Source organism: Sinocyclocheilus rhinocerous, unplaced genomic scaffold (assembly GCF_001515625.1).
Source record: "Sinocyclocheilus rhinocerous isolate Xijiao unplaced genomic scaffold, SAMN03320098_v1.1 scaffold447, whole genome shotgun sequence".
NCBI classification, from domain to species: domain Eukaryota; kingdom Metazoa; phylum Chordata; class Actinopteri; order Cypriniformes; family Cyprinidae; genus Sinocyclocheilus; species Sinocyclocheilus rhinocerous.
The window spans coordinates 111841-137988 of record NW_015648653.1 but is presented as its reverse complement, the minus strand read 5'-3'; the positions used below and the strand labels follow the sequence as shown (position 1 = coordinate 137988).

Below are 26148 nucleotides of genomic sequence, written 5' to 3'. Positions count from 1 at the left end.
GTAAAGTTAGAGGTGCATTCGGTTGGGAGGGGGGGGCAAACCGAGCCGGACGATTTGGTCAGTCGCACTTTTAAACACATTTTAGTTTTGCTATAGAAAATCTACAAATTCACACTCTGATTACATAGAGCACCAGCAAGAAGTGCTTGAGGTTGTCATGGCAACCAGATACACTGCACGCAAATTACGGCAGCACTTCTATTTTGCCACACTAAACTTAACAATAAACACGTTGAAAATAATACAAGATAAACACGTCTGTCAAAACGATCTCAAAGGAGGATGTTATTAAGCAAATCAAGGAGTGAATTACTCATCCACTGTAAAAAAAATACTTTAGCTAGGTTTCCACAGGCAGGGTCACAATTATCTACAGTGTATGAAGCTAAAGGTTTTTGGGTTAAGGTTCATAATGTAGAACATTTTTTAACATTGTATGCTGTATGCACATAGGTAGCTAGCAAGCAAGGAATACAGCTGTTAAGCTAATAGTCACATTAGCTGAGTAAGATCATGATTGATAAACCCAAAATTGCTAGCAGCGCCCCTGTATATAGGCTACTGATAAATTGGCACCCCATATTGCTCTGGATATAGGATACAAAACACTGGGATATTGTAGGCCACACACACAAACACACACACTGGTAGCCTATTCCTATCATTATGGTGATATTCCATAGATGTAATTGTTTTTCTACTGTTCAAGATGCATTTTCTATATCTCCTTACCCTACCCCTAACCCTAAACCTACCACTCACACAAACATTTCTGAATTTTTAGATTTTCAAAAACTTCTGTGTTATTTATAAGCTTGTTTCCTCATGGGGACCAAAAAAAAAAATAATAATAATAATAAAAACAAATTCCCACGTCACAATTGACCGGTTTTACTATACTTGTAGGGACATTTGCTCCCCATAACGTAGGGAATACCAGGTACACACACACACACACACGTTAGTAAAAAAAATTTTAGTAGTTGTTAATTAAGAGTAACGGATAATGATTAGACGGCGGCATAGGCTATATGACATTGGAGCGTAAAACTGAGAGGGAAGAGAGGGAAAGAATCCACGCAGCAAAATTCGGAATGACAGCAAACTATTAGCCCACTTCAGAGGCTCCCAGACAGAGGGAAACTGTCCTTGGTTACTGAAGCGGTGAACCCGCTTTCAACGACAATTCACTGTGAGCTGTGGCAGCCATCATTTATTCTCTCTTCAGCGTAGCCTACTCCACGTATATTTAATGTAAAAATATATATTATAATAAATAATACAGATAAATAATTAAATTTTCTATGAATTAACAGTAGTTTATTTAATGTTTATTTGTAGTATTTATTAGCCGTGTCGACTCAACAAGGTGTTGTTTGTCTTCAAGTACCTGTTATATGTTTTATTCGTGCAGCAAATAAAATCCATGAAAAAAGTTTCTGATACAATGAGAAATGTAACAAGAAAATGTGGATTACATTGATGTTCAGTGGTTTTTGAACGAGTCTTGTAAAATGTTACAGCATGTTTAAATCTGCACATGAGCTCATATTATCTAACGCACACAACAGTATTAGTTCCACATAGCCTACCTGCGCTGAGACGTGCATGTGAAGCGCGCGTTCTTCAGTTCTTCTCACGCAAATGTTCAACAGCCGTTATCTCATCGCAGAAAGTCAGACGAACCTCTAAAACCCGTCACACATGTATATGGTGAGAAGCGTTTCACATCATGCTGGGCTTAGTGTTGGTGATGCTCTAACATCTCTCTCCCTCTCTGCACGTCACTGACGGGTCACGGACCGACAGCGTACTTTGTCATTGCTCTTGTATTATTGGTTTGAAGTAGGTGATGTAGTCTGTGCCATGACTGTTGTTATGTTAAGGATGTTGGATGTTGTATTTGGGGTAATGTGTTATGGGTGTTGCAGAGGCGGACATAAACTTTAACACTTATACGTAGGGGGTTGTCAGACCGACATATAAAACAACAAATTTGACCGACATATTTTTTTTGAGCTTGATGTGTAGGGTCGGGTAAATCTGAAACCGCTAAAAATAATCACACACACAAAAAAAACCCCGCAGACAAAACTCAACAAAACAGTTTTTAAAGTTGCGAGTTGTGAAAATTATGAAATCTAGGACCTTTATAAGGCAGTGCGTGCCATCGCAAAGAATGTAAATATATCACTCACAGACTCGTTTTCCTCCGCGTAAATGGATGAATGCACCACCGTGGACGTAAATGGTCCATGGATGCACCACTTGAGACTTTATTATGGATGTTGAGGTTTATATGGTCTGTGGAAATCTTTGGGGAAATGAGTGTCCTGCTTTACTATGAATAACTGGATTACTGTAAAGTAAAAGACCCACACACAGATGCTTCTGACAGTGGACAAACAGACACACATTCAAAACTTGTATATGGTCTGCATAGAGTTTTAATCCATAGCAGTGTGGAATTTTGATTGAGTGTTAACTGCAAATAAAAATATTTTTCTGTGAATGTGTCAATGGAAAAATCCTGTTGGTCTACTGTAAATGTGCTGGTAAGACAACTGACAATTCCTGTTGAAAAAAAACAGCATATGCTGGTTAGGTATGTTTTGAAGCATGGCTGCTGGTTTGAGCTGGTTTACGCTGGTCATGTGCTCGTCCTAAGCAACTAGCTCCTGCTCAGGACCAGCTTAAATCAGCTCATGACCAGCTCAAACCAGCAGCCATGCTTCAAAACATACCTAACCAGCATATGCTGTTTTTTTTAACAGGGATGTCCTGAGCTTCTGGATAAAATATATAGAATGACCGTTTTATGTTTCTTTTGACTCCGTTAGCATTAAAAACATTTTTTATCTGCACCTTGCTCTGGTGCATGAGACACAATAACAGATCACCACAGTCAGTGTCAGCTTCATCTTCAATAAGGGACATCAACAGACTTGAGTTTCATTTTCCCTTCTTTATTTGCAATATCATACATTAGGTATAAATGGCAACAAGGATTGCATGGAAAAGCATATATTCTGTTAAGACAACAAAGGCAGGGCTAACATACACTTCTACAAAATACATTTTACTTGGTTTATTTATATGTTATGGGTCAATATTATGTATAAGAACAGAGATAGTGCTTTGGGTTCAATTCAGGACCTTGCTATTTGAGAGATAAAGGGAGCAAAATAAGGCATTCTGTTGATTTCGTCCTCTAAATGAAAATGAAAAATTCAACAGATGGAAATAAAACAGGTGGACTGAATCACACAAAGCAAAAGGACAACAGGGTGATGTACCATCCAATCTACACATAAAAGAACAACACAAAGTAATGGAAAAATAGTATGATAAAATGAGGAGCAAAGTTCTTGCTCTCCTGTTCGACAAACACAAAACTTAATAGTACCGGAACAAACATGAATTGCTGACTAATTGGGAAAGGTAATTCCACCTTATTTTTATAATATGGGTGTAATTAATTAACAATTATAATTGATGACAAGAGATGACTAAAGAAGCAGATACAGTACATTTAAAGGGATAGTTCACCCCATTCTGTCATTTACTCACTCCCATGTCTTTCCAAACCTGTATGACTTTCTATCTTCTGTGGAAGAAGATTCTAATAAACATATCAATATTTTTTTATACAATGGTAACCAAAACTGTTTTGGCTACTAACAATCTTCAAAATATCTTATTTTGTGTTCCACAGAATAAAAAAGTCATGCAGATTTTGAACGTCATGAGGGTGAGTAAATGATGACAAACTTTCCATTTTTGGGTGAAATTTTCCTGCAAGGGAAAGCTAAACAACTGAGGCAAACAAGCAATAATGTTAACATTTCATTCATCCATTTGTTCATGTATTCAATCATTAATTAAGCAGCACAGGAATAGAAAGAATTGGGTAAGGCAGATGGATCATCTTACAGTAGAGGAAACTCAAAGCATGCCATGTTAAACCTGTTTTAAAAAAATGGCTATGCAACTTTCTTTACAACAGCCAAGGTAGTACACATGATTGAATGTCAGATACACAAAGCAAGAGATGCTGTGTTGCGATCTCAAGAGCAGTAACCGCATTCAGTTAACAGTACAGCTACATGAGACTAGTGCTCAAAATACTGCATTCAATACTGGCAAACATTGTTGTGGCTACGCAGTTAGTGCAACACTGGTCCTGCTGGGTTCAGTATGGCACTGACGCAAAGCAGGTTTTTGGAAAGACCCAAGAAAAGAAAGATGGGAGTTTGCATATTATTTCAACAGATGTTTTTAGCACTGATGGGATTTTACGGCAAGATCAACATTATTAAATCCACAGAAATAAAAGAGAAGACATAAGTGAGCTGATCTAAATACAGGAATGGTGCCAAATTTCCATATATTTGCTGTTACGTGACAAAAAAAGAGGGGAAAAATATCCAACTGGCAAGTATATTAGTGCTAGAAGAAAACTGACACCTGTGATCTAAAATCTAAACAAGCTGATTGTCCCATGTGTGATTTTCATCTAATTCTGAAATTTATTACATAATTTGCATTACTTCTAACAGCAGAAAAAGATGGGAAGAAGAACATACAGAATATCACAAACTACAATATCAAGACATTAAAATAATTGAAATTGAGTTACACTATTAAATATGTGAATGGAGACAAATGTATCATATGTATCTGGCTTGTTCATACTCCATGCTGTAATAAGCTTATAATCTCAATTTTATATTCCATTGATAACAAAACATTCCTCATAAATACACACAAATCTTTTCAAGTGGATCCTTTTCATACCAAAACATGCAAGCAAAGGCAAGTTATCAGACCATAGTAGGATGCCAGCAGCCAATCAGCTCACACTTTAAAATGGAATCCGATCAGGTCACACATAACAGTCAAAAGCAAAGGTGTTTTGACAAAGTACAGTTGAAAAATCGAATGGCGAAAGCACATTTGTAAAGGATTTCATTATGCAAAGTACAAGGTCATTTCCATGTCATATTACAATGTCTACAACAGTACACACCAATGATAACAACAATTACACAAATATCTACCTGAATAATAGCATTATAGTAGCTGACTGTGTAATGATGTGGTTAATACAAAATTACACATTTAAAAGGGACAATGATAATTAAAATGTGGACTATTCAAGTTACTAAAAACATTTAAACCAGCTAATAATTGTACTTCAGTTTTAGGGTAAAGGGACAGTTCACCCAAAATGAAAATTCTGTCATTTACTCATGCTGGAAACCAAACAGATTCCAGCAGCCACTGACTTCCATATTAAGGGGGAAAAATTCTATGGAGGTTAATGGCTACCGACATCTGTTTGGTTACCAACGTTCTTCAAAATATCTTCTTTTGTGTTCAACACAATAAAGAAACTCATACAGGTTCGGAACAACTTGAGAGTGAGTAAACAATGACAGAATTTCCATTTTTGAGCTATTTCCTTAAGAGTTAATGCAAACTTGCTTTCATTCTTTTCCCTCAGTTGTAAATTTGCCCTAATGTCACAGAAATTTCACCTCTGTAATGTAATGAAGTCACATTTAAATTTAAAAGGGACAATGATAATTAAAATGTGGACTATTCAAGTTACTAAAAACATTTAAACCAGCTAATAATTGTACTTCAGTTTTAGGGTAAAGGGACAGTTCACCCAAAATGAAAATTCTGTCATTTACTCATGCTGGAAACCAAACAGATTCCAGCAGCCACTGACTTCCATATTAAGGGGGAAAAATTCTATGGAGGTTAATGGCTACCGACATCTGTTTGGTTACCAACGTTCTTCAAAATATCTTCTTTTGTGTTCAACAGAATAAAGAAACTCATACAGGTTCGGAACAACTTGAGAGTGAGTAAACAATGACAGAATTTCCATTTTTGAGCCATTTCCTTAAGAGTTAATGCAAACTTGCTTTCATTCTTTTCCCTCAGTTGTAAATTTGCCCTAATGTCACAGAAATTTCACCTCTGTAATGTAATGAAGTCACATTTAATTGGTGTAAAAAGGTTCTTATACTGTTTAAATAGCATGTATTAGTAAGTATAACCAAAATGTTGAAGCAGCAAGAGGAGAAATATGACATAACGATGTTAAATTTTACCGTCAATTATGTTAAATCCAAACATGATGTAAATGTCATTCTGCAGGTATAGCAGAGATTAACATTTAGTATTCAATATTTATTTATTTGCAGACAATGAGAATTTGAGAACAGCATAATTAGAGCTTGACATAAATGCCAACACTTAAATATTTCTCCCTTTCATAATATCTCTCATTACCGAAACAAAACACACACACGCACAAAATTTTCTCATGTTCACAGGATATTTTCTACTATGGCAAAAAAGAGGACATTTTAAAAACATTTGGTGAATTAAATGGATAACGAGGTAATACCTTTATTATTGTAATTTTTATGGGTAAAAGTGTATATGTGTTTACTGTGAAATAAAACGCATGAAACATAAAACCCTTGAAACATGAAACCTTTCATAACATCTCACGCATCCAAAACTCTGATTGTGGATTGTAGAAACTCTTGGCACGCTTTTTTTTTTTTTACCATAAAACAAACAGAAAATGCAAACAAGTGTTAAACTGGAGTGCCAAGTTGTCATGTCATACCCGAAATATGTGCAAATATTACACTTAGAGATGTTTAGTATTTTATTTAAAACATTTAACGACACTTACAATGAGAAAACACTGGAGACTCCAAAAAGTGAGTACTTAAACTGACACCAGAATAATTCTGTAAATAGATAAATTGGTATAGTACTACGGGGAAGGCAGAAACCCCATTGGCTTTGGCGATTACCTTTAGAAATCCTGAATGGGAAGACTTAGGAAGTCTTAGGAAGCACACAACTCTATATCTGTTATGGGGCTTTGGGCAGATGTGGCAAGATCATGCTGTGTCAGCCACCAGTGGCTTGAGATAAGATGGCGTCCTAGACTTTTAAATACTGGTCTGCACTAAGTCAAACAAACAGTTTGCAATGTAAACAGCCCTTCCTAACCAGAGTTTAAGTGTTAAAAAAAATCTCTCAATCTATTTTCAATCATTAAGGTAAACTCTTCGACTGGCCTACATTGAAATGATGTGAAAAAAGTGAAGAAGAATTGCTCGATTTTTTAACAAAACAAAACAAAAAAAGACTGGACATAATTTAAGACGTGAGTTGTGGTTTTGATTTAACATTTGTTAGATAAAAGGGTAAAGGCAAGGGCAGAGTTTTGGGGTAGTAGGTAGATTCACATTCATTCCCTCTTTTTCCCATTTTATTCACTGTTGATGATGGAGGGATGGATGAATTGAAGGTTGATGAAGGAAAATCCATCAAATTCAGCCTGGTCGATGTTGGCGATAACCAGCTCATCAGGAGGGGTCAGTTGTGGCTGTGTGCGTGTGAAGAACTTGTCAAAGTTCTCTGCCCCCTTTCCACACTATTAAAAAAAGGTAGCGAGAGAGAGAGATTACAATAAAGATTACTTTTGACACAGTTTATTGTAACACTACAACCATGTAGCGTTAATCATATCACATACAGACGACAGATGACACAGTCCAAGGTTCGTAAAACACACATTGTAACGCAGACAACAAACATAGTTTAAAGTTAGACTGTTTTATGTTTGGTTGGTGTTTGTATCTTTCATATTTTCCATGACAGGCTCACGAGTACTTCTACACCTCATAAGCATCTTGACAAATTAACTAAACTACTGTAAGTAGTAGGAACATTAATACCTGGCACTCAATCTATAATTTAGTATACTTCTTTAACCTCCATACCATGTGTATGAAAAAGTACCAGAAGCTCATTTATAATAACCCTATTATTATGACGAATAAATGATTCAAAGCTCCTCATCAATGATATATACATGTGTGGCTTATAAGGTGTGCAGGTTACAGATCCTTTTTGTTAGGGCTTTCATGAATTGTTTTAACACAAGAACAACATTTACTTGTATGACTTCACTCAATGTTTAAAAGAAGGCTGTCAATTTAACACAATAATGAATTACAAAGAATTATTTAAAAATATGTGTGTGAACAAAATTAATACTTTTAATCATGCCCCTGTTCGTAAAGGAATTTTCCCTCCATCGAAGCAGTTCAAGAACTGCAGAAAGTGACACAGCAGCCATTTCATGCATGTGTACACAGACCAACAACTAAAAGATAGTGCAGACTGATCTAAGTGATTTGCGATTACTTTGATCAATTAATTGGCATACCATGTAATTAATCTTTAATCGACTGACGTCTGAAATTTAATGTACACAAACAGTTACAAGAAAGAAAGAAAGGATATGGACTTTCCTTTTGTAAAGCTGCCAGATTCCATAAGACATGCAGCTCAAGATGTGCCTTAAAATAGAAGACAACCCTCCCCCTTGTATGATATTTGAAAGGAGAGATGAATGGTGACTCAAAAACTGAGAGAAATGGTCAAATGTAAATGCCTTGTCATGCTCTCTTATGAGGAAGATCTTCCCATCATATGTGAATGATGAGACACTGAGGGGGAATCTATCTGGTTGTGTTCTAACAAGCAGGCAGATCAATTAAACTGGCAACTGTCATAATCACACACAAACACAGAGACCATAAAAAAGCTATTTTTCAGACACAGAGGTCCATGTAGGGCACTTCCTACGTCAGCAGTGGAACTAATGATTGGCTAAATGTTTAAAATGGTAGCTGTGCTGAATTAAGCCTGTTTAACCCCCACCATTAGTGTGAAAGGGACATGGGCTCTGTCTCTGTCCTACTTTTGACCATGAGAGGAAGCTGCAGTTCAGCTTCAGGATGTCCTGAGGGGACATCAGACAATTGTTGAAAACAAACAAACAAAAATATTAAAAGTGACAGGTGATGTTCATAACACACTCACACTCACACAGAAGACTAAAAAATAGGACATCATAAGAAACAAGTACTCGAGACAAACTAACCCTTCTCTTCTTTTCTGTTTTGTCCCCAGTGATGTGACAGAATGACCTATTCAAAGATATATGTGTGGGAGAGCATGTGTGCTTGTGAAGGGGAAACAACTACAGTATGACCCACTTTAGAAGTCATATATATGTATGCAGACTGCTTTTTCAGCTCATCCCTCTCTCTCGCTCTCTCCCACTCATACAACACACACACACACACACACCAAGGACAATCTAAGCTATTTAATATGACAAATGGCTCTATCTCGGCAAAATAATCTCACTTCCTCCACAGGCGCTGTCTCAGAAAGGCAATACCAATTCATAACATGTTTCACGTAACATGTTTAAAAAAACAAAACAAAACAAAAAACAGTGAAAACTAGAATTATTAGAACAAATATCAGAAGGCACAGAAATTATAAATAGCAATAAACATTCATCAGGACAGGCAGATGATCACACATTAGTGTCATTGGTTTTCATTGCATTGCATTTTATTGCATTGTAATTTTTACAGAAAAAAATGTTATAGTAAAAACCTGGTAATTGGTTAACTTTATATACTTAATAAAGTTACTTAACCATATACTGTGAACATTACTGTTACATACTGTCAAGATTGTTATGTGATTGTTACTTTTATAATTTTGGAAGTAAAAAATGTTATGGACAGTGCACATATTGCACTTTATAAAATATACAGTTATACGTAGTACAGGCACCAATATTCCATCCCATAATACCTGAAACACTGTCACCATTTTTTAAAGTGATTTTCTGGCAAACAGAAATATACAGAAATATAATAACATTTACTCTCCTGTATCTTAATCACCATAATTATTTTGCAATATTTTAATATTCATGCCTTTTCAGGGCCACTTCACCATTAAAACTGTCAGTCATTAAAACCCAGCAAGAGCTCTTAGTTTTTCATCAGTATATGATAAATACACACGTAAGTGGGAAAAGAATAGACCTGAATGGATTTTCTTACCACTTTGGGTTTGAATGGAGGCTGTATTTCTCTGTTTTCCAGGCGTTCCCAGTCAATCCGACGGAAGAAAGCATGTTCCCTAATATCTCTTTCCCCCTCTGGGCTGCAGCCCAGACGCTTTGAAGAGTGTTTTGTCATCAGCTGAGACACAAGACAAAATATAATCATTATTGTCTAAACAGAAAAAGGCTTAATTTGACAGTCATAAAATTAGCACATAATATATATTTCTAGAACTAAAAAAAAGTTTTCAGTTTACAGGCATATGCTCATCTTTAAATTTCATGATAACACACAATTTCAAATATGGGTAGACCAATTGCATGGACATGAACATTTTGTCAACAATTAGTCTAGGTTCAATTGCATATGAATGTCTATTATGAAAGTGTAACTGGTCATCATTTCATTTTCCATTTATTCTGTGTAGTTTCTTAATATGAAGTCATAAAAAAAGATAACCCTAACAGCTAACCACCTTCAAGACATACTCATTCTCCATGGTCATGATAGATCTGAACTGCAGATAAAGATGTGTAAACTCAAATAGTAAAGCTAAAATCGGTTTGTTGGTTTTTTGGGACTAATATTTGATCACATTAGTTTGGGGACCAATTCTCACTTTTAACTAACTATTAACTATGACTTTTGCCTCAATAAACTCCTAATTTGCTGCTTATTAATAGTTAGTAAGGTAGTTGTTAATTTTAGGTATTGGGTAGGATTAAGCAATCTAAAATATAATCATGCAGAATAAGGCATTAATATGTGCTTTATATGTACTAATGAACAGCCAATATGCTAGTAATATGCATGCTAATAAGCAACTAGTTAATTGGTCCTTAAACTAAACTGTTACAGAATATTTCACAGACCCAACACGATGCAAAGAACTTTACAAACTTTGGCAATTCCAACAGCTATATGGCTCTAAGAAGAACTCATTTTAACAGCCTGTTAACTAAAGAGAAAGTTTTCATGTTTTCATTATTAAATGGTGACTTAAATTTGCCAGGAAAATTGATTTCAGGTAAATTTCTAATTAATTATCCCTCTATAGTCCTGGGCTTTTCTAGGTCAGCTTCTGACAACCATTATGTATCCATTAGTAAGCGGCACAGTTTATAAGACACACACACACACACACACACACATTTCAAAACACCCAGAAATGAAAACAGATGAACTTATAGCTCTACCACTGACAAAAAGACAGAAGGTGATAGAGAACATTATAAAAGTGAGACAGTGTGTGATGACACTGGGCTTTTCTAGGTCAGCTTCTGACAACCATTATGTATCCATTAGTAAGCGGCACAGTTTATAAGACACACACACACACACAAATTTCAAAACACCCAGAAATGAAAACAGATGAACTTATAGCTCTACCACTGACAAAAAGACAGAAGGTGATAGAGAACACTATAAAAGTGAGACAGTGTGTGATGTCTCAAATCATCAGCTGTGCTGTGTCCTGCTTGCACCATTATTTCTTTCTTTACCTAGCAGGATGTTCTTACAATAAAAATTGCAAAAAGTATTATGGTATTACTGTGGTATTCCTGAAAGTACCTGAAAAGTACACAGAAAAAATAAATATGTGAAAAAAACGTTATTTCTCAAGATATTTCCTTTTTATTGAAGGCAATATCTTCTGAAATGGTTCATTCATGTACCTGTCATTTTATCATTGTCTTTTGATTCAGACTAAGATACTGTAATGTTTGTTTGTTTGAACAAGAAAAGTGAAATGTCAAATGTTAAATGTTAACAATGTATAGATTCAGACTGTACTAACTTGCACTTAAACTGAGAAGTTGTGAGAGAATGTAATGTGAGTGTTCAGATATTTTATACTGTGAATCTTTGGCTCATGCCGAGTGTAATGATCTCCAAAATTCAGGAACAAGAAAAGTGAAATGTCAAATGTTAAATGTTAACAATGTATAGATTCAGACTGTACTAACTTGCACTTAAACTGAGAAGTTGTGAGAGAATGTAATGTGAGTGTTCAGATATGTCATATAATTGCTTTATTTCCGCTAAATAGTGTGTTGGTTTGTACTGCTTAAAAGAAAATAGGATTTATTACGGAATGTATCGAATGTATGTATCGACAGTATTTTTTTTATTTTATTTTTGTCAGGTTATAGGCATCTCACTGAAAACAAAATGTTAAGATGTTCTAGAAACAGCAATTGCTGAAATACTATATTAAAGAGAAAATATGAAATCTAGTCACGTCTTTGTTGATGTTAGTGAAAATGATGAAAATAATATGTATTTCTGATTTACCACAGTAGTCAACTAAAGAAGAAATGGTCTGTTTCACTCTCACTCTAAAAATCTGGCAAGGCAAAACAGTTAAAAGTTTTGGTCTTTAGTCAGACTGAAGATGAATCCAATAACACTGCATTCATGGCAAATGAAACCTCAACGCTGATAAGACTTTTATTAAAAATGAAACCAGGTGTGTGTGTTTTTATCTAAATTGGATCGGCTCCTGCAGTGAATTTCTGATGGGCAGTGGATTTCTGAGCAGATGCATGTAATATGAGTGATTAAAAGAAGTGAAGTGACATTTTTTTCTGTTCTATACATTTCAGTAACTTTCAGTGAACGTAATTTAAGATATACTGATATCAAATGTCAGTGTATTTCTGTAGGAATGATCTTGGATTCATGGCAACCTATGAACTGGTTTTTTGGAATGACCCAGGTCTCTTCTTCTGAGATATAGCCTCCTCATTTGTCAGGTATTAAATGAGCCCCTAAACTTGTACTTTCTGGTCTCAGCCACAAACATCCATTGTTCTGGAGAATGCAAAGTCTTAAACTATTAAGTCAAGAAGTCTACAACTATTTTCAGAGGCTAAGATGTAAAATAGAGACATCAAAATAGAAGAATAATGTATTGGTGAATTTTTGTTCCTTGTTCTTAACTAACTAGAGAACAAAAATCCTCCTTTTCCCCCCAGATTTTCTCTCTCCACTGTGAAAATATTGAATCAAAAAGAGAAGTCATACTGGTTCAGTTGGGCTTTAGAACCTGAAACATTCTGCCTTTACGTGTCAGAACTTACCCCTTTGCAGATGGAAACTGCTTCTTTGGACATGGATTTAGGGTAGGAGACGTTGTGCTCCATAATGGACTGAAAAAGTTCGTCTTCATCCTCACCATCAAATGGAGGCTGAGAAGAGAGAGAGAGAAAAAAAGAGAACATATTCAACATGAAATTAAAATGAATATTAAGTATATATCCTGATATATAAATGTGGAAACTCTTGCACTCTTCACATGTGGCATTATAGAATTTAAATTAAGCTCACCCTTACAAAAAGTACAATTGCGCTAGCATGGGAAAAACAAGTAAAGATCCAAATGACAAAGTGGTAATACCATGGTATTATTCGAAGGACCTTATAGTACCATTTAAATACCATGATATTACCATCTTGATACATCACTGAAAACTGGTACCACCAGAGTGCTTTAAAAAAAAAATTCTACTTATAACAGAAAATAACCTTATAAAAGATATTTATTATGATAAGATGTATGATTTAAATTTATGATATGGATTCTCTAAAAACAGGTTGTGGATGTGAAGAGGTGCAGTTTACCCAGAGATGTACCCCTCTCTGGGTACAGCAGCTGGTGTCAATATTATATGTGGATAATTTCTGTTAAATTATGTTTAAAACCATACAAACACACATGACCACGTACTACAAACTATATTACAACAAAGCTACACCTGTATTATAAGACTGGCAGAAGATAACAGTTGGCAATGTAGGACTTGATGGTTATACACATGTGAACTCACCTGTCCCGCCAGCATCTCGTACAGCAGCACTCCATAAGCCCACCAGTCCACAGAACGGCCATACGGCTGATATGCTATTATCTGAAAAAAGACAGCATAAAGTACCCTACAGATTACAGATTGAAGATCAGCATACTTGCAACACAGCTATCACTACTGTTTCAGAAAACCGTTTTTCCCATCATCCCCTTCCCTTCTGGAAGCACACATCTCCCTTACAAATAAATTCTAAAAATATACTGTATTATATACTGTGTTCCAGTCAAAATATCTAAATACCCCAAAAACAAAATTGATTCACAAAGCAGTGTAAGGTAAGACATATTCTTGTTAAATAAAATTGGTACTTGTTAAATTATATGACCTTGGTATATCACCATAGGGTGTCCTTACTTTTTGACAGCACTGAACTTAGTAATTCTTTATATAAGTGAAAGATTGTTTAGGAGTACAGTAATTCTTTTTAGTAATTCTTTTAATTTTTTAGCATGAAAGGGACCCAGATATAAAACAAAACCTAAAACGTTCTTTTATTTAATAAACCAAGCAAGATTGCAAATGAATTTGGGTGGGTGGGGTGTAAGAAAGTATGTGATGAGTGTGTGCCTTTAAAATATCAATATTCAAAGCACACACCTTTTCTTTTTTGTACCATATATTCCAGAATTTCACACGGCTTATACAGATTGCAGTCAGATTTCTTGGCTGATGCAGTTCACAACACATTCAGTGCGTGTGTGTTTGTATGTGACATCATGCTAACACTATGTGACAGTTCTAGATCATGGCTGTAGCCGCTCAAGGTTTTGTTTGTGGCTCTAGATGTTGAATCTTATATTTGAAAAATACTGAGGACCACACACACACACACACACACACACACACACACTAAATAAATCGTATCCCTCATCTACACATACCATATACACACAGGTTAATTGAGATGCGCAGAGACTAAACAATTACTGAGGAGAAAACAATATCATCTCTCAACTCTTAATTATTAACCAAACTGATAAAGCAAGTGAAAAAAATAATGGATGGAAAGATATTTTTCACACTGGTAATTCCTGTAACACTTTATAAGTTCACATGTGTATCTAATCCCAGTGAGTGATAAAAGTAAACAAATTTAACTGTTAATAAATAGGCTCAGGTCAGAGACTGGATTTCAACTCCACAAATGTATTCCTCTTGACTTTAAAGAGACCATATTATACTAACAATATTTTGGTAATATGAGAAACAGACAAATTGTAATGAGCTTTTAGAACAACAGAAATCAATGGGTGGTCTTCACTGAAACTTGAAAACATATGTTACAAATTTACGGTTAGCCATGTGTGTTAATGCTGCTCTACCTTTGACACAATTTACACTCAAGTTAACATGCAGGAACGTGTTCCCAGATAACATGCATTACCACTGCATAATATGTAGGTCAGCAAAAGAGAGAGAATGCTCTCAGAAAAGGGTGGAGGACAAATGGCCACTAATATACACAAAATTTTTTGCAGCTACAAAAAAAAAACTGTGTGTGCTATTTTTGTGTGAACACAAAGTATGTGTTTTAATGCCATGTAAGGGAAAAAAAGTTACAATCACACTGGTAATTTCAACAACAACAGCAAAAAATAAAATAAATAAAAATAAAATAAATGAATAAATACATTAAAAATACAATAAAAAGCTACAACTTTAATAATACTATCATTTTATTCTCATTTTCACTTTGATATTGATCTTTAATTGCTATGATATATACGCACGCACGCACACACACACACACACACACAGCACTTGAACACTGTCATAGATACACATTTTTGAAGCTAGTAAGGATATTATGATGATGACGACAAGGAGATTACTAGACATACTTTCGCTGATTTGGTTTCTACCTTAAACAAAATCTAAAGCAATCTAGTTCTGATAAGGTGGGAGGGTTTGTTTAGTAAAATATAGATACAGAGGGTCTCTTTTTTGTGCGTGGAGAAGTCTGAAAGGCCATTGTGGCTGCTTTAATAGAATGACTTTTAAAGACTTGCTGTAGGAGACAACTCTGCCACCCACTGTCATGTCATGCCACTACAGTTTGAGTATTTGGGGGAGAAAAAAAACAGAGAGGGACAGAGAGAGAAAGATACTGGGAGTGTGTGTCTGAGGATGTCAGAGCAGATAAAGGTCATCGATATGAAGTGTTGAAGTGCCACAGATAACCTGCATTGTAAGAGCTTATGTGCCACTTGTGGAGGCATTCTCATGCTAAGGCCTGTTCTGGGAAGTAAACTTAGGAGAAGAGGAGCTTCAGTAAAGGGAAAAGGGAGCAGCCACACACTAGTTCTAGATCTGTTCTCAATATGTAAATATCTGTATGAATAAAAAGATAGAAAGCACTGAAAATGCAGTAATGGTCTGCAAAATATTTAAAAAGGTTCTTTTGGAGAGCATCATTAATTGCAATGGACCATTTTCCACAGTTATTAACATCATAAATTTAGCAAAAATTTTAGCTTTTTATATATATTTTCAATTTAAAAAAATGTAATGTACAGAAAATAGTTTCCAATACAGCTGTTGAGGGATTGATTACATCTGAAGACGCTCCTCCTGAAACTTTCTTTTAGAATTGTTCAAATCAGTAGCATGTGGCATATTTGTTTTAAATAAGGAGGCAAACTATTTACTTAGTATTTTTGTTTATACATTTTCAATCAAACATCAACTAACTGCAGCAACCCACAGTGAGTCATGTAGAATTAATTGGGCTTAAGGGAGGCAAAAGAGACTCCTTTTTTAACGGCTGATATGGCCTTTAGACACTTAAAAACAAACACAAAAACAAAAATTGTCCTGTGGATTATTTTCTCATCCAAAAATAGTTTGAGGAGGCACTGCCTCCTCTGAGAAAACACCACAGCTTCAGGGTCCTGTAAGCACTTCTGCTAGTCACATTTCCATTTAGCACTAGCTGTCAGTCTGGGAGGACTGGTACTGCCCGCAGGAAACACACTCCTTCACTCACCTCTGGAGCGATGTAGTCTGGCGTTCCACAAAATGTACGGGTGGTCACACCCTCCACAATGTTCTCCTTGCACATACCGAAGTCTGCAATCTTAATATGACCCTCTGCATCCAGCATGACATTATCTAATTTCAGATCCCTGAAAGTGATACAATAACATTGCAGTACATTAAAATAGACAGGGTGATACTGAAAATGGGAGGATGGGGTTACAGAAAAAAAGATGTTTGTTTTCCTGTTTAAATATTTTTATATAAAAATGTATCTAAACAAAACTCATCTTGTTCTTTTTTCCCCACACATAAGCACAACAAAAATGTAGTTCATTTAAGTTCATGTAAAAGCAAGTGCAGTGTTTTTCTTTTTTTTCCTGAAACAACGACAGTGTCTCTTTCATTCCTGCTGACGTCAGTTCATCTATTTGCTCTATTTCCCTAGGCCAATTTAGCTGCTCAAAGAAAAACAAGCCAAATAACTAGGTTTAGCTCCTAAAGAGAGACAGAATTAAGTGAATTCCTGGTTGAAGGTTGTGCTAAATAGTGATTTGGTATTTTATTAGTCATTCGAAATGAGTCAATATTTAGCACATTTCACAAATACGTTACCATGATATTTTTAATGCATTATAGCCACAAATGACCTTTATAACTGTATCTAAGAAACTAAAATAACTCATGACATTAAGTTTATTGCAGTAAAAAATATGTTATTACCAATTATTACCTAACCACATTGTTCACTTTCCTTTAAATCATTATAGCATTTTCCTTCAAATGTGACACTCAAGAAATAACACTATTTGGACTCTTTAGTGGAAAGACAAGTAATTGTAAAAATGTATATAAAATACAATTAAAATACAAATATAAAAAGCAACATTTGGTCTCAAACTAACCATCCTTTCTGTTACTCAGAATGGCATAGTTTTTGTTTATTTATTTTTTTAATGTTATTTATTGCTTTAATGTTATTAATTATTGTTATTAGATTTTAGGATTATACATTTTGTCTGTTATATTTTTACTAGATTTATTTGATATTTACTGCTTAAAAAAAGTCACAAATCACACAAAATCAGGGCTTTAAACACCCCCAAATGTGTAAAGCCCTGTTATTAATTATTGTTATTAGATTTAAGGATTATACATTTTGTCTGTTATATTTTTAATAGATTTATTTGATATTTACTGCTTAAAAAAATTCACAAATCACACAAAATCAGGGCTTTACACACTCCCAAATGTACTGAACATAAAACAGCTCACATTAAATTACAGCTCACATTAAATTTCAGGCCCTTCTTTGTACCCTAGTGCCATAAGTGCCAATTATTGACAACTAAATGACTGTAGTCAATCTGCTGATTACAGCCAATTAGCTTACAACTGTTGACATAAAGGTCTGAATGTGTAGTCATGTGTGTTCACCTGTATATGACTCCTTTCTTGTGCAAGAAAAAAAGTCCAACAGCAATCTCTGCAGCGTAGAACCTGCAACAAGCAGATTATTTTACATAAATTTACCTTAATCTACAAACATACATAAAGTGATGTATGCTTTAAGGCTCAAACCCAGAAATACATACTGTAGACACACGTATAAACACAATGAGAGAGTGGCTTACACCGCTTGTGGCTCCTTAAATTTGCCCACTTGCTGGATGTGGTACATCAGATCACCACCATTAACATACTCCATCACGAAATACAGACGATCCTATGAAAAAAACAACTACATATATGAAACTGTTTAGACAAACTTTAATGCTGGCCTTGTCTGAAAGGCTTTGTCTAGAAGTTTAAAGTCAATAAATCAAAAGTTATTTGAATCATGTTGAGTGGTACTAATTACTAATTTTCTACTTCATATTGCAATCATTTTATGAACGGTAAGTAAAAAAAAATGCAATTCTGTATTTTAATAATAGATTTTAATACACTAAACATCACTCACTTTCCGACTTTGTAAATGGCTACTGAAAAAAAAAAGAACAAGAACAAAAACAAAAACTGGGCAACTAGCATTGACGTAACCTCATTAATCTCATGTCTAGAGATTTATTTTTCTTGACTAACACATTCGTTGGGGTAGCATTACTGTTAACTCAGAAACTTTCATTTCATGGATAAACGTATCATTTGGTGGATGATGATAAGCTCTTGGATGGTTGGATGTGGATGCAAAGCATCTCTAGATAGGTCTGCTCATGGCTGTCTCTTTCTTTGTCATAAAAACAGTGGTACTGTCATCTCACCAGCAGAGGTCACTATTGCCTAAGTAGTTTTTATTTGCCTTCTTTTACTTAGGGATTGTGATTTTGTGCTTTTCACTTGTTGATTATGGCATTGGTGTCTTTATTAAAATTTTCTGTAAATGGATCCCCCTCATTTACCTGTCAATTTACAAGCTCTGTGATACACGCTTTTCAGATTTGAATTAAATGTGACCATTAAAATGTAATAAAACTATATCTTTATTGTAACAAATTGTGATTGTACTATATTTTCTAAAGTCCATACAGGTATGTTTCAAACAAAAAATACATACTAAACATCATAAATATGTCAATGTTAAATTGAGAATGCCACAAAAATATGTTTTTTTCTAATGCATTGTAATGCTGATTTTATCAGTATTTATGGAAACCATTTTAAATACAAGAAAAAAAACTGACTTCTAAAAACAACTCCAACTGTAAAAACATTCCAAATGTAGGTAATTGCCCTTTTTATTTTTAATTTACTGTATGCTGCTTTGCTGTATTTGCTCCCTTTATGTCTTTACATATTTGAATCAATACAAATACATTTGGCTGGGGAAGGATTGTGAGTGCCATTATTGCCTAGAGGGAATACTATTTAGCCAACAGCCATATTGACTGGTTAACAGAGGCTTCGGTTTGTTGTCAAAGTCGCCAGTTATGTGTGGCCGGCTACATTTTTTTACTTGCTGTCTAGCAAAATAATTATTACATTTGTGTTCAAGATGTTTATTTCCCCAGCCGAGGATTTTTTATTTCAGATAATGGTTGACAAGTCCCTGTATATTGTGAAATATTGGCCTGCCAGTCAGATCTTGCACAAACAGTAGAGCATCATGGGTTTGATTACCAGGGAATGAAATATAAATCATTTTGAATAACAGTGTCTACCAAATACATGAATGTTAATTCAAGGAGAGAGTTCCTTACCACAGTCTGAAAGCAGGAGTGAAGCTGGGTGAGGAATGGAGGTTTGTCCTGCTGAGCCAGAACCCGCTTCTCCACCATGGTGCATTCAACATCATCATCCTGGATGACCACATCCTTCTTAAGGATCTTTATAGCAAATAGTTCACCAGTAGACTTCATCTCAGCCAGCATCACCTGAGTATGGAAAATTGCAAAAGCTCAAACTGCCAGTGAGAGCCTTTAGCAAACCTAAAATATAATTACAATTTCACCGAGAAAGACAAAAACATTATTTCCTCTTTATACATAAGTTATTTTGAAAACACATCTTTATTTTTAATTAAAAAAACAATTTATTCTACCAGGTTGGCCCCATTTTTAAGAAAAAAAAAACAGGCGGAGTGTCATGATCACCAGCTGGGGTGAGCGTGATTTCACCAAGTACAACATGTTCCTGGATCAACATCCTTGTTGATCTTGGAACATCATTCCAATCAACCAATCAGAATTGAAAAATAACTTTTCAGGAAATGTCAGTTTTAGGCTTACGGGTTAAATCTGTATTTTTGGACAGTAATGTTGATCCAGGATCAACAAAAGATGTTGATCCAGGAACATGTCTTACTTGGCAAAATCAAGGCGACCCACCAGCTGGAGAGCACTTGATGGCCAACAGAGGGCACTCCATCCCAGACTTTAGCCACTCTATCAAGGACTTTATTCCCCATAATCCTCTGCCCAGTCTCATTAGCACTCATTGGCCTGTCCCAAGTCTGCTGCGGAGCTTGCCTCAGTGCGGGCTCGGCAGAAGTGCGCATTGAGAGTGAACAATGGACACAAAGGGGGCGCTCGTGAGCAATCTTCTGAAAGCTAAAATGATGAATGGGACACCCTACGCGGTCTTGTGGACATGTGGACACACGCACGCGGCGGCCATTGTAAGTCTGCAAGACTGCAAGTGCATATGAAGTGTGCCATTTGGGACAGGGCCATTGTTTGCATCAGTGTCTCATTAGTTCTTGCACCAGAGCCAGTTCACAAGATGGCTGCCACGTCAGAGTCTCGTCTTGTCATGACTACCAATCCAGAACCTCTCCACAACATGGCTGCCACGCCAGAGCCTCTCTACAAAATGGCCGCCATTCCAGAGCCTAGACCCGTCATGGCCACCACTCCATAGCCTCCAGTCCCCAGCCGTCATGGCCACCACGCCAGTGTCTCCAGCCATCATGGATATCATGCCAGATTATTTAGCTGTCATGGATGCCACGCCAGTGTTCCTGGCCTTCATGAACGTTGCACTTGAAGCTAGTAAGGCAGTGCCCAGGCGGTCGAGACTGATGTCCAGTGTGGCGGACCCACCGCTGATGTCGGTACAAGCAGCTGGCAGCTTGGTGGCCTCTCAGTCTGCCCTGTCACGGCCAAAGAGTCCATCTTTGAACTCACAATCTGCCCTGACACGGCTAAGGAGGCTGTCTCTGTTAATCTCTCTGTGCTCTCTATTGCAGTCCCGCCTGATCCACCTTGGTGGTCTCCTGCCTTGTCTGCTCCACTTTGGAAAAAGTCTGCTCAACCTGAGCCATCTCGGCTCTGCCTGCTCCACCCTGGTGGTCTTCTGCTCTGCCTGCTCAACCCTGGTGGTCTTTGGCTCCGCCTGCTCTGCTCTGGTGGTCTTCTGCTCCACCCTGGAGGTCTCCGGCTCTGTTCTGGCCTCCAGCCCCGCCCTGGCTACCTGTCCAGCCTGCACCGCCTTGGTTTCCTGCTCTGCTCTTCTCTGGGTTACTCTGTTGCCTCAGCCCGTAACTTTGTCGTTGTTTTGGATTCTCTGATTACCTTCGCCTGTTTCTGGATTATGTCTTTGGATTCCCCTTCAATAAATACTGCACTTGGATCCACAGCCTTTGTGTCTCCGTGCAGCTTATGACACCAAGAAAGGCTGCACCCAAAATCACACAGTATAAAATTTCAACATATATACTGTAAAATAACAATAAAAATAATAATAATAATAATGTAACAATGTTCGTAGATCGGGAAGAAGGAGGCAGGAACCGGCGAACATTTAAATTTAAAACTTTAATAAACAAATAAACAAACCCAAAACTAAAGTAAAAGCGACAGCCCCTCACGGACGGGGGGAGCTGATCACAGCGGCTGCAGCGTACCTGGGGGTGAAGACAGACGAGGCGAGAGAAAAGGAGATGGAAGGATGAGGAGAGACAGAGACGAGAGAGGGGAGAGAGGAAAAGAAAAAAAAAATCTCGGTCCGGTTCCCAGACACATTGGCGCCTGGTCCTCAACCAGCTGAGAGGCTCTCACTTGCGGTGCCATGCGATGGTAGTGGACATCCTTTGTTGGATGGCCAGACGCTCATCCGCCACCTGGCGGATGGCGATGGCTCCTCCGGTTGAGGGCAGTCGGTAGAGAGTCCCCCGTTCCCTGCTCCTCCCCAGTCATGGCAGACGGCAGCAGGCTCCGGCTTCCTGGCAAACGGCGCCAACCCCTCCGCTCCCTCTCAGACGGCAGCCACCCCTCCTCAACCCAGGAGCGTGGCAGCGAGCCCTCTGTCCTACCTTGTCTTCCATTGCTCCAGCACCACCACCTCGGGCAGCCACTGGCGGCCTCCGCTCCTTCCTGCTGCCCGACCTCCTCCGTAGATCGGGAAGGAGGAGGCAGGAACCGGCGAACATTTAAATATAAAACTTTAATAAACAAATAAACAAACCCAAAACGAAAGTAAAAGCGGCAGCCCCTCATGGACAACTGCCTTATTATAAAAAACATAATAAGACAACAACATAAAATCCAAGCCTGGTCCTCTCTCATCCGTCACTGTCGTTACTCCTCCTTTTATCCTTCCGGAGCTCCCCTGTGGGACTCGAGACCGGTGAGTGGTGCAGGTGTCGCTCATTATCATTTACTCCACCGGCCTCGCTCCATTCCCACAGCTCTCAGCCCCGCCCCACTCGTTACATATAAATACAGGTATACGGTTAATACGGTTAAATGTATGGGTAAAGAAGCAATAATTTACAACAATTATCATCAAAAGATTCAAATTAATAATAATTTTAAATTTAGTAAGAGTGTCTTTTAAGATTATGAAGAGAATGCAAATTGTTCCTAAAATTAAAATAAAAAATTCAGAGGAAAATTAAACTGAACGTTAGGAAAAGTCATAAGCACAATATCCTGGGACTGTAGTCCATATGCACATAGTCCATACGCACTCCATATGAAAGGGAGGGCCAATCATTAAATTGTGAGTAAAGGCTGGTACGCTATTATTAATTCACCTAATAATGGGGAAGAGATTGTAAACTCACCTTTCCAAAACTGCCTTTTCCCAACACTGCCAAGAAATTAAAGTCTGTGAGTTTGACTCTGTCCATACTGCTTGAGGGTAAAGTGGACCCACTATCATCCAAAGGAGTGGTGGCTCTTTTGGATGGACCCAATTTGGCTTTCTGCACACAGACATACAATAGCTGTAAAACAAGCCAGAACTACAGGCAGGCTTTTCCCATGATGCACTTGGAATCCCATATGCAATTAAAATGGAGCTGGAACATGTTTTCTGTCATGTGAATAGACCTCAGTCTGGGTAAATTCAATATAATTGTTTTTGGAAAATGAATATGACGCTGTGACAGCGATAAATGCACAGTCCATTTAATGTGTTATACAGTCTTTATTATATTAAGTCTAAATTTTACATAATGTTCATCAAAGTTGGCCACCAGGATTTGTTTTGGTAAAACATTTTTAATATTGCGTCAGCTCAACAACTGACAGCAAAGTAGAAAAAAACAAAACAAAAAAACCTTGAACAGACTTTGCTAACATTTTGCGAAAAAAAGAATATTGTATCTACCCTGACTAAGGTCCATTAGAGATGCAGCCCAATAAAGCCTAATCCACTCTGCATTTCCTACCAATGTCCTATAACACAATCCATACATAACAAGGCTCATTCTAAATCTGCCTTCTTGATGAATTCTGGGTAGTGCCCATGCAGTTTCCCAAGGCAGTTGAAATTCTTTCCATCACAGCATGCATAAGTCAGTCAGCGGGCCAAGATTCTCTGCCAAGCTAGACTGGATGGCCTTGAGCTCAAACTACAACAGCAGGGCACAATTCATTTTTCATTAAAGAATATCTTATTTTGAGTAATCTACCTTCCTACTGAATGTAAGGAGGCAATAATATATTGGGACAATTTTCAAAAGTTCTTTTTGCACATTGTGAGATTTTTATTTAAAAATAAATAAAAATTAAGATTTTTATTTTTCGGTTTAGGGCATAGCTTGGGTTGATAGGTAGGTCATCCAGACAAGAAGCTCTACAAGTCAGAGTTTGATTGTGACGAAGTTGTTGCCATAATAGCAACATGTCCAATGAGATGGTAAATATGGAAAATATCTGTCAAGCAAGTTTGTAACGGCTACAGAGAATCCCTTGGAACTCTGGAACAGCTATAGAATGACAGTGAGGAGAAACACCAGAGCAAAGACTGAAGGATTCTATCAGGAATCTCTGAAGTGAAGAACCTTCTTTAGCCTTCTGTGTTGTTAAACAGCTTTTGAGCCCTTCAAGTTGGTGGTTAGGAATTAAAGAATACAAAAGTCAGCGCACCAGGTGCCTTGGAGTGGAATGACATGCTTAGGTGATGCATAGAAGCACTTTAAGATTATGCAGTGGTGGAAAACATATTACACGGTGTACAGTGGGACAGACCAGGTGAGTCAGACCTCAGTCTGTTAGGCAGAGCCATCAGAGCCAGAGAAACAAAGTAGTGATACTCATGACAATGCAAGTTTTATGATGCAGTGGATTTTACCTAAGATTGGATCAAGATGGTATGAAAGTCGCTGCTCTCAGGGGGAAGGTGCTTATTAAAGGGGTCATGAACTGAGAAATCAAAACTCCCTTGATCGTTTGATATATAAGAGGTCATTTTACTATAAAAACATCCTGTAAGTTTCAGAACTCAAAACTTTCTTGTTATTCTAAAAACAGCTTATATAATGAAGCCAATCTGCCAAAACGACAGGTTGTGGAATGTGCCACTTTATGATGTAATAGTGTGGCTAAATACTGCCTCTGCAGAAGAAGATCAAAGCCTGGTTCTACATCACTGCCTCTTTAGCCCTGCCCACCTATTCACACCTATTACCTATCACACCTATTCTGTAAATAACGAGAGAGGCAAACACAGAAATCAAATGATAAATATGACTCTGAAGACAACAAGATGCTGTGTAGGGTTGGGTATCGATTGGGTTTTTTACGATACCGGTGCCAAATCGATACTTTTAAAATGGTACCAGTGCCTGAACCGATACTTTAAAAAAAAGAGCCACAAAAAAAACTAAACAATGGATAACATTAAAGAACATCTAGTCTAATGTTTCTACTGTATCTCTGTCAATCACTCTGACATTTAGTTAAAATGAGTGAATTGACTGAGTGCTGTCTGTCACTGCCTTTAATCAGTTCTGTGAATGACTGTATGGTATGCCACATGCACTGTAATATGTTTTATATTAAATATTAAATTTTCAAATGAAAATAGCAACATGATCGTTTTATCAAAGTCAAAGTCTGCTTTATTGTCAATTCTGCCACATGTACAGCACATACATACAGATAATTGAAATTGCGTTACTCTCAGACCCTTGGTGCATACAGATAACACTGACAATAGAACGTAAAAATACAGATAAATACAGATTAAATATATATAAAATACAACTATACAAATAAGAACATGTAAAAAAAGATAAATAAAGCAGCACAAGGCACATGGCAGATAGAGTGCAAACCAGTGAAATAAACAAACAGTGCAGCTATAATGATTGTAGTGCAAAAGAGCTTATTCAGTCTGATTAAAGTGACAAAAAGTGAAAAGATTTTCAAGTGAAAAGTGAAAAGCTCAGAGAGCAGTTCTTTATTTAAACTGTCAGCAGAGGTAGTTGAATGAGGTCAGTTCAATGTTGAATGAGGTAGTGAGCAGACCAATGCAGCACAAAGTGACTGGTGCAGGTCACAGTGTGTTAGTGGGAGGGGGGAGTGGAAGGACCTGGGGATGTGGGAGCTGGGGGGGGGTCTGGGGTTCAGAGTTCAGTGGTGCATGGGGCAAAA

At 37.0% G+C, this 26148-nt stretch overlaps 2 protein-coding genes across 2 annotated transcripts in view; both read right to left on the bottom strand.

Moving 5' to 3' along the window:
• Positions 1 to 1672, bottom strand: part of cacng5a (calcium channel, voltage-dependent, gamma subunit 5a) — a 30629-nt gene extending 28957 nt beyond the window's left edge. Inside the window, exon 1 of the mRNA XM_016514895.1 lies at positions 1593 to 1672. The gene's annotated coding sequence lies outside the window, so the exon portion shown is untranslated. The remainder of the gene's footprint in view (positions 1 to 1592) is intronic.
• Positions 1673 to 7067: 5395 nt separating this feature from the next.
• prkcaa (protein kinase C, alpha, a) overlaps positions 7068 to 26148 on the bottom strand; it is a 107286-nt gene continuing 88205 nt past the window's right edge. The window contains exons 9-17 of the mRNA XM_016514894.1: positions 23331 to 23471; positions 20026 to 20199; positions 18460 to 18551; positions 18263 to 18325; positions 16836 to 16974; positions 13811 to 13891; positions 13064 to 13171; positions 9978 to 10118; positions 7068 to 7474 (exon numbers count right to left, since the gene is read on the bottom strand). Coding sequence (XP_016370380.1) covers positions 7310 to 7474; positions 9978 to 10118; positions 13064 to 13171; positions 13811 to 13891; positions 16836 to 16974; positions 18263 to 18325; positions 18460 to 18551; positions 20026 to 20199; positions 23331 to 23471 — 1104 coding nt within the window. The 3' untranslated portion in view covers positions 7068 to 7309. The remainder of the gene's footprint in view (positions 7475 to 9977; positions 10119 to 13063; positions 13172 to 13810; positions 13892 to 16835; positions 16975 to 18262; positions 18326 to 18459; positions 18552 to 20025; positions 20200 to 23330; positions 23472 to 26148) is intronic.